Source organism: Phocoena phocoena, chromosome 8, assembly GCF_963924675.1.
Source record: "Phocoena phocoena chromosome 8, mPhoPho1.1, whole genome shotgun sequence".
Taxonomy (NCBI): Eukaryota; Metazoa; Chordata; class Mammalia; order Artiodactyla; family Phocoenidae; genus Phocoena; species Phocoena phocoena.
The window spans coordinates 80,294,769-80,309,897 of record NC_089226.1 but is presented as its reverse complement, the minus strand read 5'-3'; the positions used below and the strand labels follow the sequence as shown (position 1 = coordinate 80,309,897).

The following is a 15,129-nucleotide window of genomic DNA, read 5'->3' as shown; positions in this document are numbered from 1 at the left end:
AATTTCTAACGCTTACTTTGAATAAATTCTGAAATAAAATATTTTATTTTGTATGTTATTAACCATGCATTTAAGCTAATGGCTCTTCAGGGGAAAACAATAACTTTAGAAAAATCTCAGCAGTTTGTATAATGAACAAGATGTTACAAAAATATTAAACCAAGAAAACAGTATAAAACATTTCTCTCTCATAGTTGTCTATGTCTCACTTAGAAACATCTGAAATATCTCACTTTGTATTTAAGCTCTAAAGTAGTCCTTTGCAAGAAAAGTTGGCTTCATGTTCATTCATTAAGGTAGTTTGCTGCTTTGATCATTTTAAATTAGAGCAAAATCAAGCCTTTCTATTCAAAAATGTTGGTTTCACATGTATTACTCAAAGAAGAAATCATCTTGGTGACAATATTCCGTACTAGTGGAAAAGTTAGTCTTCATAAGACCATTTTGAAGATCATTTCTAAAGTGGGAGGAAGGATGAATGACTGAATTTGCTTTAATTATTTCATGATTTCTGCTATAAAGGAAGGTAAAATCAAAACCACAGAGAAGAGACATAAGGTAGCGTGGAGGCTGGAAAATGAAGGGAAAATATATAGAGAAGATAGAAATTCATGAAGTTTGTCTCCCTTTTTAGTACTAACACTGTTTCCTGAAAACATCCTCTTACAGTTTCCTTCCCTTGACAGCACCCTTTCCCTCTATCTCCATCTCTAAGCCTCAGTCACTTGATGGTTCTATCAATTTATGCTATACCTTTCTTTGAGTTAACTTCTTTTGCATTTCAAAAAGAAAAAAATATACAACAAAAGAAAGAATTGGCTTTTTTCTGGAAATGTAATTATAAATACAGAAAAATACTGTATAGCACACAGAGCAAATGAATATGACAAGGATAAAATATATCCTTAAAATTATTACACAATGCAATATAATATCACATACATTAAAGACTCAAGCAAACCAGGCTTCCCTGGTGGCGCAGTGGTTGAGAGTCCGCCTGCCGATGCAGGGGACACGCATTCGTGCCCCGGTCCGGGAGGATCCCACATGCCGCGGAGAGGCTGGGCCCGTGAGCCATGGCCGCTGAGCCTGCGCGTCCGGAGCCTGTGCTCCGCAACGGGAGAGGCCACAGCAGTGAGAGGCCCGCGTACCACAAAAGAAAAAAAAAAAAAGACTCAAGCAAACCGAGTGAAAAGTTTATAGGGAACAAGAAAAATTAAGTAGCCATAAAAATGCATATAAATACGTTCTGAAACAACATTCATCAAAGTAAATAAAATCTTTAAATGCACATTACCTTCTGATAAATATTTGTTTCACCCAAAGGAGACAAAAACTAGCACCCACAAAAAAAGTTAGAGCAAGAGAGTTCACAGATTACAACAAGATGAGTCACCATAAAGCTTTGCAACTTCGTTTATTATAAAATAACATTTTAAGTATTCTACTTACAGCTAAGTAGTTTGTTATACGAAGAGAAGGTAGTGGAAGAAGAGTAAAATAAAATGTTCTTAGAGCTCACAAGGTCAAGGTACACTTCCTACCACTTTTAACAAAAATAATATGGGACCTAGAAAAAAAACCACTGGACCTAGCCTCTTGCAGTAACTATGATTAGACTATTGATCAGGGACTAGTGCTGACCTAAATAGACAGTAACCAGTACTCAGAATGACTCATGCAAATGTGCTTTGTGAACAGAAAAACCTCACCTGTTTCTCCTTTTTCTTTCTCTGAGCCTCCCTTACAGAATGGACCTTTGTTTTCTTCCTGCTCAAATAAATTTTAAAGTTCAGTACTTATGTCTGACATTTAGAAATGGAAGATCATTTTCGCAACCATGGAACCACATATATTTGGGGATTATCGCTGAACCAAAAACTGTAATTTCTAATTACCTTTTAAGTTAAATTTAAAACAAAAAAAGAATCTTAAATTCTCATATTTGAATAGCAAACATATAGGAAAGATTCATCTTCTGGGGTACAAAAAAGACCAAATTATAAGAAGATAATTTAAAGACATTGGATAGGCAAAAGAATCAATTAAGTTATTGGTCTTATTTATCCAATGTCCTTTATAATCTGCTTCTAAATTCTAATGAAGATAATTATATACAGGGATAAAAATGCATTAAGCCACTGATAGAAAAGCAAGAATATTCTCATGGATACTAAACTTACTAGAAAGGGTGGATATACATTCAAGAAGTACACTGCAATTATTAAAGATTTCAATATGAAAACTAATGTAATTATACATATTTATTTAAATAAATGTGCATAAAAATACATAACTGTAAAATAACTATTTTAAATAGTACCACATCTTTAAGGGAAAATAAGCATGAACAAGTTATTCTTTTAGTTATAAACGATGTATCTAAAACTCTAAAGAACTGTTAAAGAAACTAACATTTTGGGCATGATTGAGTAGCTCATTTACCTAAAGACCTTATTTCTTTATATATGCCAAATAAAATTTGAAAAAATAACCCAAAAACTCATTTTTGCATCAATTTTTCACATTTCTTATAACATGAACAAACATTTTATAAATAGCATTAAATATATACATTCCCATTAGAGAAAATATGCTAAATTTATCATTGGGATCCATACTCCCATATGCCCCACCCTAAAACTCTAAGAGGAATTCTTTTTTTTTTTTTTAAGAGGAATTTCTATATTTGATACTTTGAGTAAGATGGGTTTAACTAATACACATTAGAGCTGATAAACTGTAGTTTTTACAACAAAAAATGAGTGATAAAAAATTATAATTAAATGAGCAGATATAAGAATTCAATATTTAATTGTCTAATTGTTTTGTTTATTACTGTTGACTCCCTGAAAGATTTTAAATACCTTAACAACAGTATGTAAAATGTTCATCACATCACCAGGTAGTGCAGGCTACATATAAATGCTACTAATAGCTGAAATATCAGATAACATATTAAATAAATATGGTACTAATAAAATATTGCATATAATAAACACAAAGCTAATCATGAGATCCAATACTAATGGGATTTTAAAATATATATTAAAGACATTTTAGAAGTATACATAGAAGAAATCTGCAAGAAATACAGAATCTGCAACAGTAAAATAAAAAAGCAACAATATTTATTTTACTTGAAGGTTGACATATAATTATAAAACAATCATCTATTTCTAGAAACCATAATTTAATATAAAAAGAAGTGTTTTCTCAAAACAGTAACTTGCTCTTTTTTAAAACAAATTTTTATTATGCTAAAATACACATAACTTAAACCCACCATCTTAAGCATTTTTAAGTGTATTTTTCAGTGGTAGGTATTAAATACATTCATAATGTTGTGCAACCATGCCTACCATCCATTTACATATCTCATTTTATCTCTTCTATTAAACAGTAACACCCCATTCCCCTCCCCTACAGCCCTTGGCAGCCACCATTCTACTTTCTGCCTATGAGTTTGACTACAGTAAATGCCTCGTGTAAGTGGAATCATATACTATGTGTCTTTTTATGACTGGCTTATTCACTTAGCAAAATGTCTTCATAGTTCATCCATGCTGTAGCATACTGCAGGATTCCCTTCCTTTTTAAGGCTGAATAATACCCTATTTTATGTATAGGCCACATTTTTCTTCTTTCTTCACCCATCAATGAACATTTAGGTTAATTCCATGCTCTAGGTATTGTGAATAATGCTGCTATGAACATGGGTGTGCAAATACTGCTTCAAGACCTGTCTTTCAATTCTTTTGAGTATATACCCCGAAGTGGAATTGCTGGATCATATGGTAATATTCTATTTTAAATTTTTTGAGGAACTGCCATACTGCTTTTCACAGCATCTGTATCATTCTGCATTCCCACCAGCAGTGCACAAGAGCTCCAATTTTTCCACATCCTCACCAACATTTATTTTCTGATTTTTTTGACAGTAGGCATTCTAATGGGTGTGGGGTGGTATCCCATTATAGTTTTGATTTGTATTTCCCTAATGATTAGTGATCTTGAGCATCAATTTCATGTGCTTATTGGCCATTTGTATATCTTCTTTGGAGAAATGTCTGTTCAAGTTCTTTGCCCATTTTTGAATCAGATTGTTTGTGTTGTTGAGTTTTAAAAGTTCTCTATATATTCTGGATATTGAATCCTTATCAGATATATGATTTGCAAATATTTTCTCCCATTCTGTGAGTCACCTTTTTAACTCTGTGAATAGTGTCTTTTCATGCACAAATTTTTTAAATTTTCATGAAGTACAATTTATCTATTTTTGTCTCTTGCTATGTGTCCTTTGGTGTTATATGCAAGAAATCACTGCTAAATCCAATGTTGTAAAGTTTTGTTCTATGTCTTCTTCTAAGAGTGTTACAGTTTTAGGTGTTGTATTTAGGTCTTTGATCCATTTAGAGTAAATTTTTTATGTAGTATTAGATAAGAGCCCAACTTCATTCTTCTCTCTGTAGATATCCAGTTTTCCCAGCACCATTTGTTAAAAAGACTGTCCTTTCCCCATTGAATGATCTTGTCACCCTTGTCAAAAATCATTTGACCATATATGCGAGGGTTTATTTCTGGGTTTTCTTTTCTATTCCATTGGTTTGTATGTCTGATTTTACGCCAGTACCACACTCTTGATTACTGTACTTCTGTAGTATGTTTTGAAATTAGGAAGCATGATTCCACCAGGTTTGTTCTTTTTCAAGACTGTTTTGACTATTCAGGGTCCCTTTAGATTCCAAATGAATTTTAGGATGGATTATTCTATTTCTACAAAAAACATCGTTGGGATTTTGGAACAAATTTCATTGAATCTGTAGACGGCTTTGGGTAATATTGACCTTTTAACAATATTAAGTACTCAAATCCATGAACACAGGATGCGTGTATCTTTTTTATGTCTTCTTTAATTTCTTTTAGAACTGTCTTGTGGATTTCATTGTACAGTCTTTCAACTCCTTGCTTAAGTTTATTCCTAAGCATTTTATTCTTTTCAATGCTATTGTAAATGGAACTATATCATAATTTTCTTTTCAGATTGTTGATTGTTCATGTGTAGTGATTTTTGTGTGCTGCCTTTGTATCCTGCTAGTTTACTGAATTTATTTATAAGTTCTTTAGGTTTTGTTTTGGATTGGGTTTGTGTGTGGGATCTATAGGGTTTTCTACATATAAGATCATATCATCTGCACAGATAATATTACTTCTTCCTTTCCAATATGGATGCCATTTTCTTCTTTTTCTTGACTAACTGCTCCAGCTAGAACTTCTAGTAGTATGTTGAACAGAATTGGTGAAAGTGGACATCACTGCCTTGTTCTTGATCTTAGGGAAAACACTTTCAGTCTTTCACAGCGTATGATATTTACTGTGAGTTTTTCCATGTAAGGCTTTTATTAGGTTGAGGTAGTTTCCTTCTATTCTAGTTTGTTGAGTGTTTTTATCATGAAAAGGTGTTAAATTTTGTAAAACGTTTTTTCTGCACTGATTAAGATGATTACATGTTTTTTTTCCCTTCATTTTGTTGATGTGGCATATTACACCAATTGATTTTTGTATGTTGAACCATCCTTGCATTCCAGGAATAAATCCTACTTGGTCATGCTGTATAATTCTATCAATGTGATGCTGAATTCTGTTTGCTAGTATTTATTGAGGATTTTTGTGTCAGTGTTTATAAGGGATATTGGTCTGTAGTTTTCTTTTCTTGTAGTGTCTTTGTCCGGCTTTGGTATCAAGAAAATGCTGGCCTCATAGGATGTTAGAAAGTATCTCCTCCTCTTTAGTTTTTTAGAAAAGTCTGAGAAGGGTTAATATTAATTCTTCTTTGAATGTTTAGTAGAATTCACCAGTGAAGCCATCAGGTCTGGGGCTTTCCTTTGTCAAGAGATTTTTTGATTACTGATTCAATCTCCTTTCTAGTTATAGGTCTATTCAGATTTTCTATTTCTTCATGATTTACTCTTGGTAGCTTCTGTGGTTTCTAGGAATTTATCCAATTAATCTAGGTTACCCAATTTGTTGGCATACAACTGTTCATAGTACTCTTATATAATCCTTTCTATTTCTGTAGAACTGGTGGTTATGTCCCCATTTTCAGTTTAGTAATTTGAGTCTTCTCTCTTTTTCTCTTAGACCTTCCAGCTAAGATTGTCAACTTTGTTGGTCCCTTCAATTTGGTTCCATTGATTTTCTTCATTGTTTTTCTTTGGGTTTCATTATTCTTCTTTTCCTAGTTGCTTAAGTTGTAAAGCTAGGTTGCTGATTTGAGAACTTTCTTGTTTTTTTTAATCTAAGCATTTATAGTTATAAATTTCTCCCTTAGCACTTCTTTTACTGTGTGCCTTCAGTTCTGGTATATTGTGGTTTTGTTTTCATTCATCTCTAAGTATTTTCTAATTTCCCTTGTGATTTCTTTGATCCATTGGTTGTTTAAGAGTGGGTTGTTTAATTTCCACAAATTCATGAATTTTCCAGATTTTGTTCTGTTATTGATTTCTAACTTCATCCCATTGCTACTGGAGAAGATACTTTAAATGATATCTGTCTTTTAAAATCTATTGAGACTGAATTTATAGCTTAACATATGGTTTATCCTGGAAAATATCCCATGTGCACTTGAGACGTGTATGCTGTTGATATTGGGTAGAGTGTTCTGTAAATGTTAGATCTAGTTGGTTTATTGTGTTAAGTCCTCTATTTCCTTATTTATATTCTGTCTGCTTGTTCTATAGACTATTGTGAGTGGGGCATTGAAGTCTCTATTATTGTAGCACTGTCTCTTTCTCCCTTCAATTCTGTCAGTTTTTGCTTCATTTATTTTGATGGTCTGACATTAGGTGCATAAATATTTATAATTGCTTTATCTTATTGCTGTAGTGAACCTTTAATTAATATTTTATTACTAAAATGGTCTTTTTGATTTAATTAAAATTCTCTTACTACTTCTACTTAATTAAAAATTAAGGTGAGATTCCAGGAAAACTGTTTACAAAACAGTTACATTTTTATTATTTATTTACCTGTGTGAATCCAAACTGTGCAAAAAAAAAAAAGACACTGATGTTGATTTCAAAGTTTCTGCACCCAACAAAATGTCTCACTGTTACATAATGCATAATGGACTTGATAACAAGTAAATTACATAAACAAATTCATACTATACAATACCATTTTTAACCTGTTTTATATTTGGGATGGATTGTTTATTAGAGGGAGAAAAAAAGAATACCACTGTTAAAAAGTAGATGAGAACAGTATTCTATGGCTACACCATGGTACCTTCCAGGAGAAACATAAAATATAAGTCTTAACGAGGGAATGTCAAATAAGCTAAGGGAAAAATTTACAGACTGTACTAATTTTCAGAATTGTCAGGCAAAAATTTTTGCCATTATATAATCTACAGATACCTAATGGCAACAACCATGAGGGTCCTATCCAGTGTTATTCACACTAGCTAGAGAGAGCCAACTGTACATATTTCTTCCTAATGCTACATTCAGTGACACCAGATTAGTAGCTTGAATTGTGCATTGTAGGAATTTGTATTTCATGGGAATCTGCAAACAAAATAAATCAAGGTTTTTGGTTTTTTTTAAATCCGTACCCCACCCTGATCCACACACCAGGTGTTACATATTTACCAGTACAACACTGGAAATATCACATTCCTGAAGGTATTTTGATACATAGGTCACTTAACTAGCTACACAATGCTTTAAAACAGAAACATTTTTCAAATAAACAATGGTAGAAAGAAGTGTAAAATAAAAATTTGCTTCCAAGAAAGCTATATGTTAAAAAATAAAGGAGAGGACACTGCATCTTGACACGGCCCATTCTATCTGAAATTTAATAGTTCTTTCTTTAGGAAAATAATGCATCTCCCTACATGTGCTATAGCACAGGTCCTGTCTCATATAAAAGTTCCTAACTTTTTCAATAATTTGAGGTTAAACAAAATAAACTGCTCCTTTCTGTTATCGATCAGCGTTTAATATTTAAAGACAGTAAACCTATAGTTCCAGGATTTTCTCTTTGATGTTCACTCTCTGTTTAAAGATTATAAAGGATTTAAAGTAAAACAAGTGAAATACTGCAATTGATGTTAAGAAAAATCCATTATATAGAGCATAGGGCGTTTTTTAGAAAGAAAATTATCATATCTTGTACCACGACAGCTTTGGTAAATCAAGTAATGATGAAATTAATGTTAAATGTTAGACTATCAAAATAGATTAAATACTTATTTTGAATATTTAGAAACCCAACCTTATAACCTTAGCCTGACATTTATCACAATCTATTTTGCATCAGTTAGGTACCAACTCATTTTCTCAGTCCTCATATCTGTTCCTTCCCCAGATTTCTCCAGTTACTTCATCAGACTGGGCCTGCCACACTGAGGCTGGAATCATATAAGTCTTGAGCCTGAGAAGCTACCATAATACCCGAGGGACATTCCTTTTATCTGTGCCTCACATCTGTCCTCCAGTTTACTCTGACTTTTATTCATTCCCTTAAAAATCATTACAAAGCCACCATGTTACAGTCCTTATGCTAGGCCCTGAAGATATAATGATACAATGGTAGACAAGATAAAGATGTCCATGACTTTCATGGAGGGCAGTCTGCTAGGAGAGATGTCCACTGAATAAATAATCTCATTTAAAAATTATAATTATAAACTATTATAAGTACTATGAAAGAAAAGTATATAACTCCATGAATGTATTAATCAGGAGACCACCCTCCTCTGTAGGCTCCAGAAAAGCTTCCCTGAGAAAGTGAAATTTAACTCAAGACGTGAAGAATGGTTCAGGCAAAAGAAACGGTACTTTTTCAGTTCCAAACACGTTGGTTCCACCTTTGCTGGAACTTTTATTTCCACCTTTGCTGCCTCCTGGCATTTTTCTCCTGAATTTTATTGTATCTAGCTACCAATGCTGACCTTCCTAATCCCCATAATAGTATCAGATAATGTTTATTGAGCTCATACTACTCAGAAGATATCATTCTAAGCAATTTACATAAATGAACTCATTTAACCCTTACAATGACCATATGAGATAGGTTGTATTTCTTCATTTTACAGATGAGAAATCTGAGGCAGAGGCATGATAAGTTAGTTATATGAAATTACACATCTACTGGTACTAGTCCTTGCATGACCATCATGTCCCTCATAACTTATCACTCCTATAGAAACTCTAAGGCACCAAGCTACATTAGCAATACTACTGGGCAAAGAATACCAAGACTCCTATATCCTTCAAACTGCTATCATTTTCAACTAGACAGGATCATGCATATTTTCTCCAGCTTTCAGAAATAAGGAATAAAAAACTGACCAAGGTAGCTTACACTAAAACATCCTCAGGAGCAAGAAAAATGTCTTTAGAACAAGTAATACTTTCTTACAAAAATTATTCACCCAGACTATGAAATAATGAAAATGGGGCAAGGAGAAGAATTATAATTTATTTAATTCCTTCTGTACCTCCCAAGGAAGAGGAAGAGGAATTTTATTCTTTTAATTCAAATTCATAAATATTTTGCATGTATTTGCAAAACTAAGTTAATGTGTAGTGAATTGGCTATGATGCAGAAGAAATTACCAAAATCAATTATTTCTTTAAGTAAACATCTTTTAAATATTAAAGAAAAGGGAATAATTATCAAATGACCGAGGCCTCACTCAAAACTATATTTAAAGTTCCTGTTATGATCAAAGTTTCATTTGTAAATTTATCATTGAAGGTGATGTGAAAAACAGTAATTAAGTAGGTGATTGATACAGGTGAATGTATGACTCATAGTTTGCAAAGGAAAATAATTTTGGAGAAAAGGCTCAGGAAGAAAAGCAGCAAATAATGGGTTCTGGAAGAAATGAAGATCTTTCCTGTCCAAGGACTGTCAGTAGTTCTTTATTACTTGAAGATTAAGGGAATAGTGAATAAAGCTGTCTGCCAGACAGTAGAAATGGTAAGAAATAACATTGCCTCTATAAGTGTACCTCACATTAAATTTCTCATAAATAACATTCATAAAATTAAACTTTCTATAAAAAGTTACTAGAAAACCCAACTCAAATCAGAACAATGGAAATGTCAAAATAAACCAACATTACAATTGTCACAAACTTGAACAGAATGAAACAGCAGGGTAGGTCAAGTTGTAGAATCGCCTAATTTTATCCCACTTGGTTTTTTAAAAAAAGGCAGATCCAGTACTGAATTAGGAGGAGACTTAGCCAGGTTTGTTTTTGTTTGGTTGTTTTTCTACTTCATGGGTTATTGCAAAATAAACATTTGGTTTTTGCTACTAGGGTTCAGCAAATTTATACAATGAATTTGGTTTCTGGTTCCAGAGATCAAATTCAAGCCATCAAATCCAGTTTCACTTTTTTTTTTTTTTTTTTTTTTGCGTTACGCGGGCCTCTCAATGCTGTGGCCTCTCCCGCCGCGGAGCACAGGCTCCGGACGCGCAGGCCCAGCGGCCATGGCTCACGGGCCCAGCCGCTCCGCGGCATGTGGGATCTTCCCGGACCGGGGCACGAACCCACGTCCCCTGCATTGGCAGGCGGACTCTCAACCACTGCGCCACCAGGGAAGCCCCAGTTTCACATTTTTACTAACTGCCCCTCCCCTCTCATATATATCTCAAATATATATAGTTATACATACATTTTAAAACTCACATTTTGGTATGAGTTTTAATTACTATCCTTGCCTTATGAATCTTTAAAGGAAATGAAGAGAATTTCATTTTGATGAAGTCATACTTAACAGGAAGTTTTATCCAATTTAATTTTTTAACTTACATTTTCATGTATATTTTGGAGTCCCTACTATGTGGCAGCATTTAGCCAGATACTTTAAACACATAATCTCATTTAAGAATACTGGGTTTGGGGCTTCCCTGATGGCGCAGTGGTTGAGAGTCCGCCTGCCGATGCAGGGGACATGGGTTCGCGCCCCGGTCCAAGAAGATCCCACATGCAGCGGAGTGGCTAGGCCCGTGAGCCATGGCCGCTGAGCCTGCGCGTCCGGAGCCTGTGCTCCGCAACGGGAGAGGCCACAACAGTGAGAGGCCCCCGTCCCACAAAAAAAAAAAAAAAGAATACTGGGTTTATTTCATTATATATATACTGCCTGAGGACAAGGTAAACAGAATATTTTTTATGATAAAGCAACCTAAGTCCTATCACTGATGGCTTTTTAAGGGCTGTGTGTATGTGTTCACACACACATGCGTACTAGACAATGGGTTCAAACCTACACAGTCTTGTTATAGAATCTTTGCTCTTAACTACTAAGCCACTATATGTTGGGAAAAGAAACAAAGAATGGCTTTTAAAATGAATATAACTGATTTAGGTAATAATAGTAGCTTCTAGAATAAGAGATCATAGTTTGGAAGTCAATATGCTAATTACTATCAGCATAAAGTTATAAGCAGACATTTAATGAAAATTTACAATGATAAAGATTTCTTTTCCTTTGGTAAATGTGATTAATTTCCAGAAAGACTAGTTTTTTTCTTTTTGGATATTGTATCACCTAACATTTTTGTGAACTTTTTATAGATTTTAAAGATTTTCATACCTAAGACCTTATACAATCATGTTAGCAACACTATAAATAAGGCAAGTATGATGGATAATTTTATATGTCAACTTGGCTGAGCCATAGTGCCCAGATATTTGGTCATACATTACTCTGGATGTTTCTGTGAAGGTATTTTTTAGATAAGAATTAACATTTAAATTGCTGGACTGAGTAAAGCAGATTATCCTCCATATAATGGGTGGGTCTCATCTAATCACTAGAAAGCCTTAATAGAACAAACACTGACCTCCCTAGCACAAGGAGGAATTCTGCCAGCCAACTGCCTTTGGACTCAACCTGGAAATCTTACCTGGGTCTCCGGCCTACCAGCCTACCGTGCAGATCCTGAATTTACCAACCCTCTATAATCACGTGAGTTAATTCCTTAAAATCAATCAAACAATCTCTCTTTCTCTCTCTCTTTATACACACATACACCATACACCCCCCCACCACACACACAGACACACACACATATTCTGTTGGTCCTGTATCTCTGGAGAACTCTCAGTAAGACAGAAAGGTAGCGGAAAACTAAGCCTAAGAAAACAGGGGACAGGAATTTAGATTTTTATCTTTGTCTTCAGTCATTCCTAAAAAGATACGAAAATTCTCAAGAAGCTATACTAGAATTCAGTTTTCATACCCTAACCACATAGCTGGAATGATGTTCTTTTCCTTTTAAAACTGTTATTTGACAAAACTAATCAATTCTGGAAAACAGCTTAGCAGATTCTCAAAAAGTTAGGCAAAAAGTTACCATATGACCCAGTAATTCCACTCCTAGATACATGCCCAAGAGAACTGAATACCTGTCCACACAAAAACTTGTACATGATGTTCATAGCAGCATTACTCAGAGTGGTCCAAATGTGGAAACATAAATCTCATCAATTGATGAATGGATAAAAAAAAATAAAAGTCGTATCCATACAACGGAATGATTCAGGAATAAAAAGAAACGAAGTACTGACAAACGCTAAAATGTGGATAAATACTGAAAACATGCTAAGTAAGAGAAGGCAGGCGGAAAAGACCGCATATTGTATGAATTCATTGATATGAAATGTCCAGATTAGACAAATCCATATAAACAAAAAATAGATTAGTGGTTGTCAGGGGTAAGAAGGGGGTCAATGGGGAGTGAATGCTAATGGGTATGGGGTTTCCTAGTGAGATGATAAAAATGTTCTTGCATTAGACAGTGGTGATAATTGCATAAGCTCATGAATATACTAAAAAACACTGAATTGTACACCTTAAAATTGTGAATATTAAGTGAATCATATCTCAGTTAAAAAGTGTTAGAAAATATAAAACTTACCTGCCTTTTTTGTGGTGCCAAACAACGAACAACTTCATCCACCATCACTGGAATATGTAATTTAGTCATCACTTCAGAATCTCTGCCTTGTAACTCCTGAGCTCCAGTTTGATCTGTTTGCTCCTGGGCTTCATATTCATTATATCTTTCTGCTGTAGCATGTATCTTTTTTGGCCAGACACCCAAATTAAATATGCCAGATTCCAACCAGCACGAAAGAAATTTTTTATAGATTCTACAAAAATATGGGTATTGAAGCATTCTGTAGATCAACAAATCTAGAAAAAAAATTTAAATATCATGATTGTTGGCTTTTTTCAAAAGAATGTTATAATACTTGGGGGAAAGCAAATTAGTATGAAATATTCAACACAGGAAAAATATGTAAAACTCATCATCTCAGACAAGTGAAGGTAACTACCCTCCTTATGCAAAGCATGGAACCCAAGAGAACCCCAGAAACTATCTGAAAATACAATTTTTAATGTGGGCCTGATAAGCTCTGAGACCATTAATGTTTTAACCATCAGAGATGTGAATATTGATTAATCAGTCATCATTTTTCTGAAAGGGATTAAAAACATTATTTTATTTTAGGTTCACATGGTCTTTTATTTCAATTGTTTTCTAATTGTTTTTCTCATAATGCTAAATCTAATTGTTTTTCTCATAATGCTAAATCTTCATTTTCAATTTAACTTTTTTTGAAAAATTGTCCCTGAAAAAAGACTATGCATGTACAACCAAAAAGAAAAGGCTATCAGTCTATGAAAATCTTACAGATTTGTCATGGATATGCTCTGACGAAATCATCTCACCATGGCTTGTATCAGTGAAATACATATCATTTTAAACTATAACTTTATAAACACTCCACTGAACACACTTTGGCACTTCATATCGTTTTAATTATCTGCTCCCTGCCCCATGCCCCCAAAAAAGCAAGTAAATAACTGATACATTCCTTTGCTTTCTCTCACTTGCTCCATTTTATTCTGTAATCTGTAATTCTTTAAAATGGAGAGGAAAAAAGTAATTTATGAAATGTATTAACAGAATACCTTTTGAAAACATTACGTTCTTTACCCATTTGGATGTAAGCAACATTTTTGATATTATTAAAGTAAATAACAATTTAACACTACTCTTTTCCTTCCTCATGGATTATGAGTTATTTAAAAGTAAGAACCACACCTTTATATCCACGAAATCAGATGCACACTAGGCGCTTAATACGTGTTTTCTGGAAAAAAGAAAAATATAAAAGAATGGATGGATAAATTCCAGATTCTATAGAATTAAACTTGCTTTAGAAAATTTTACTTGTCTCACTGACCCTACCAAAAACCACATTCTCAAAATATTTAAGAAACATAAATCTTGATTAAATATGCCTTCCCTTCCTTTTGCATTAGAAAATGAAGAATAATGTTGAAAAGTCAATCACATGTAATGACTGGAAAATAAATAAAAATACATATTTGATATTATATCAATATAATATCAGTAAGATGTAACCTTGAGGATACCAAAGACGTAATTCACAGAATTATGTTGTAAATCTGACACAGAAAAAATATGGCAAAAAAAAAATTTTAATGAGTGTTTTAAGTAAGATTTTGGATGCTCAGCAATAACAAATTAGCCAAATTATGAATTATGCCTTATGTTTTCCAGAAAGTTTACAAAAGTAAGCCAAACTATGCTCTAATAGCTTAGCATTTCTAACATATTTCAAAATAAAAGCTATGCTCTAACTTAGCATTTCTAACATATTTCAAAATAAAAGCTAACATTTATTGAGCACTTACTAAGTACCACTTACTATTCTAAGCACACTACATGTACTAACTCATTCAATCCTTACCCCAACTCTTAAAGGTAGGTACTATTATTATTTCCATGTTGCAGATGAGGAAAACAGAAAAGTAATTTGCTGAAAAGGCACAAAGCTGGAGAGCCATAAAGCTAGAACTGTAACATCAGCATTCTATCCCCAGAACTTTTTCTCTTAACCTATATGCTATAAACACAGCCCACTGGCTCTATTTGATACACTCATGTAATGGAATGGTACACTTTGATTACACTATGACTAGGTATTTGCAGTATTCCAAGAATTAGATTCATTTTTTTTAAGGAGCCAATATGTTATTGCTTGGTCCTACTCCACTTGGAAATACAGTA

General features: G+C 33.5%; 1 protein-coding gene across 2 annotated transcripts in view; it reads right to left on the bottom strand.

Annotated features, from left to right (window-relative positions):
- METTL15 (methyltransferase 15, mitochondrial 12S rRNA N4-cytidine) overlaps positions 1-15,129 on the bottom strand; it is a 195,703-nt gene that overhangs the window by 179,348 nt on the left and 1,226 nt on the right. The window contains exon 2 of one of the 2 annotated variants that reach the window (XM_065882712.1): positions 12,943-13,220. In XM_065882712.1, the coding sequence (XP_065738784.1) occupies positions 12,943-13,203 (261 nt within the window). In that variant the 5' untranslated portion in view covers positions 13,204-13,220. Of the gene's footprint in view, positions 1-12,942; positions 13,221-15,129 lie in introns of those variants that run through there. The other variant, XM_065882713.1, reaches the window with a different exon arrangement.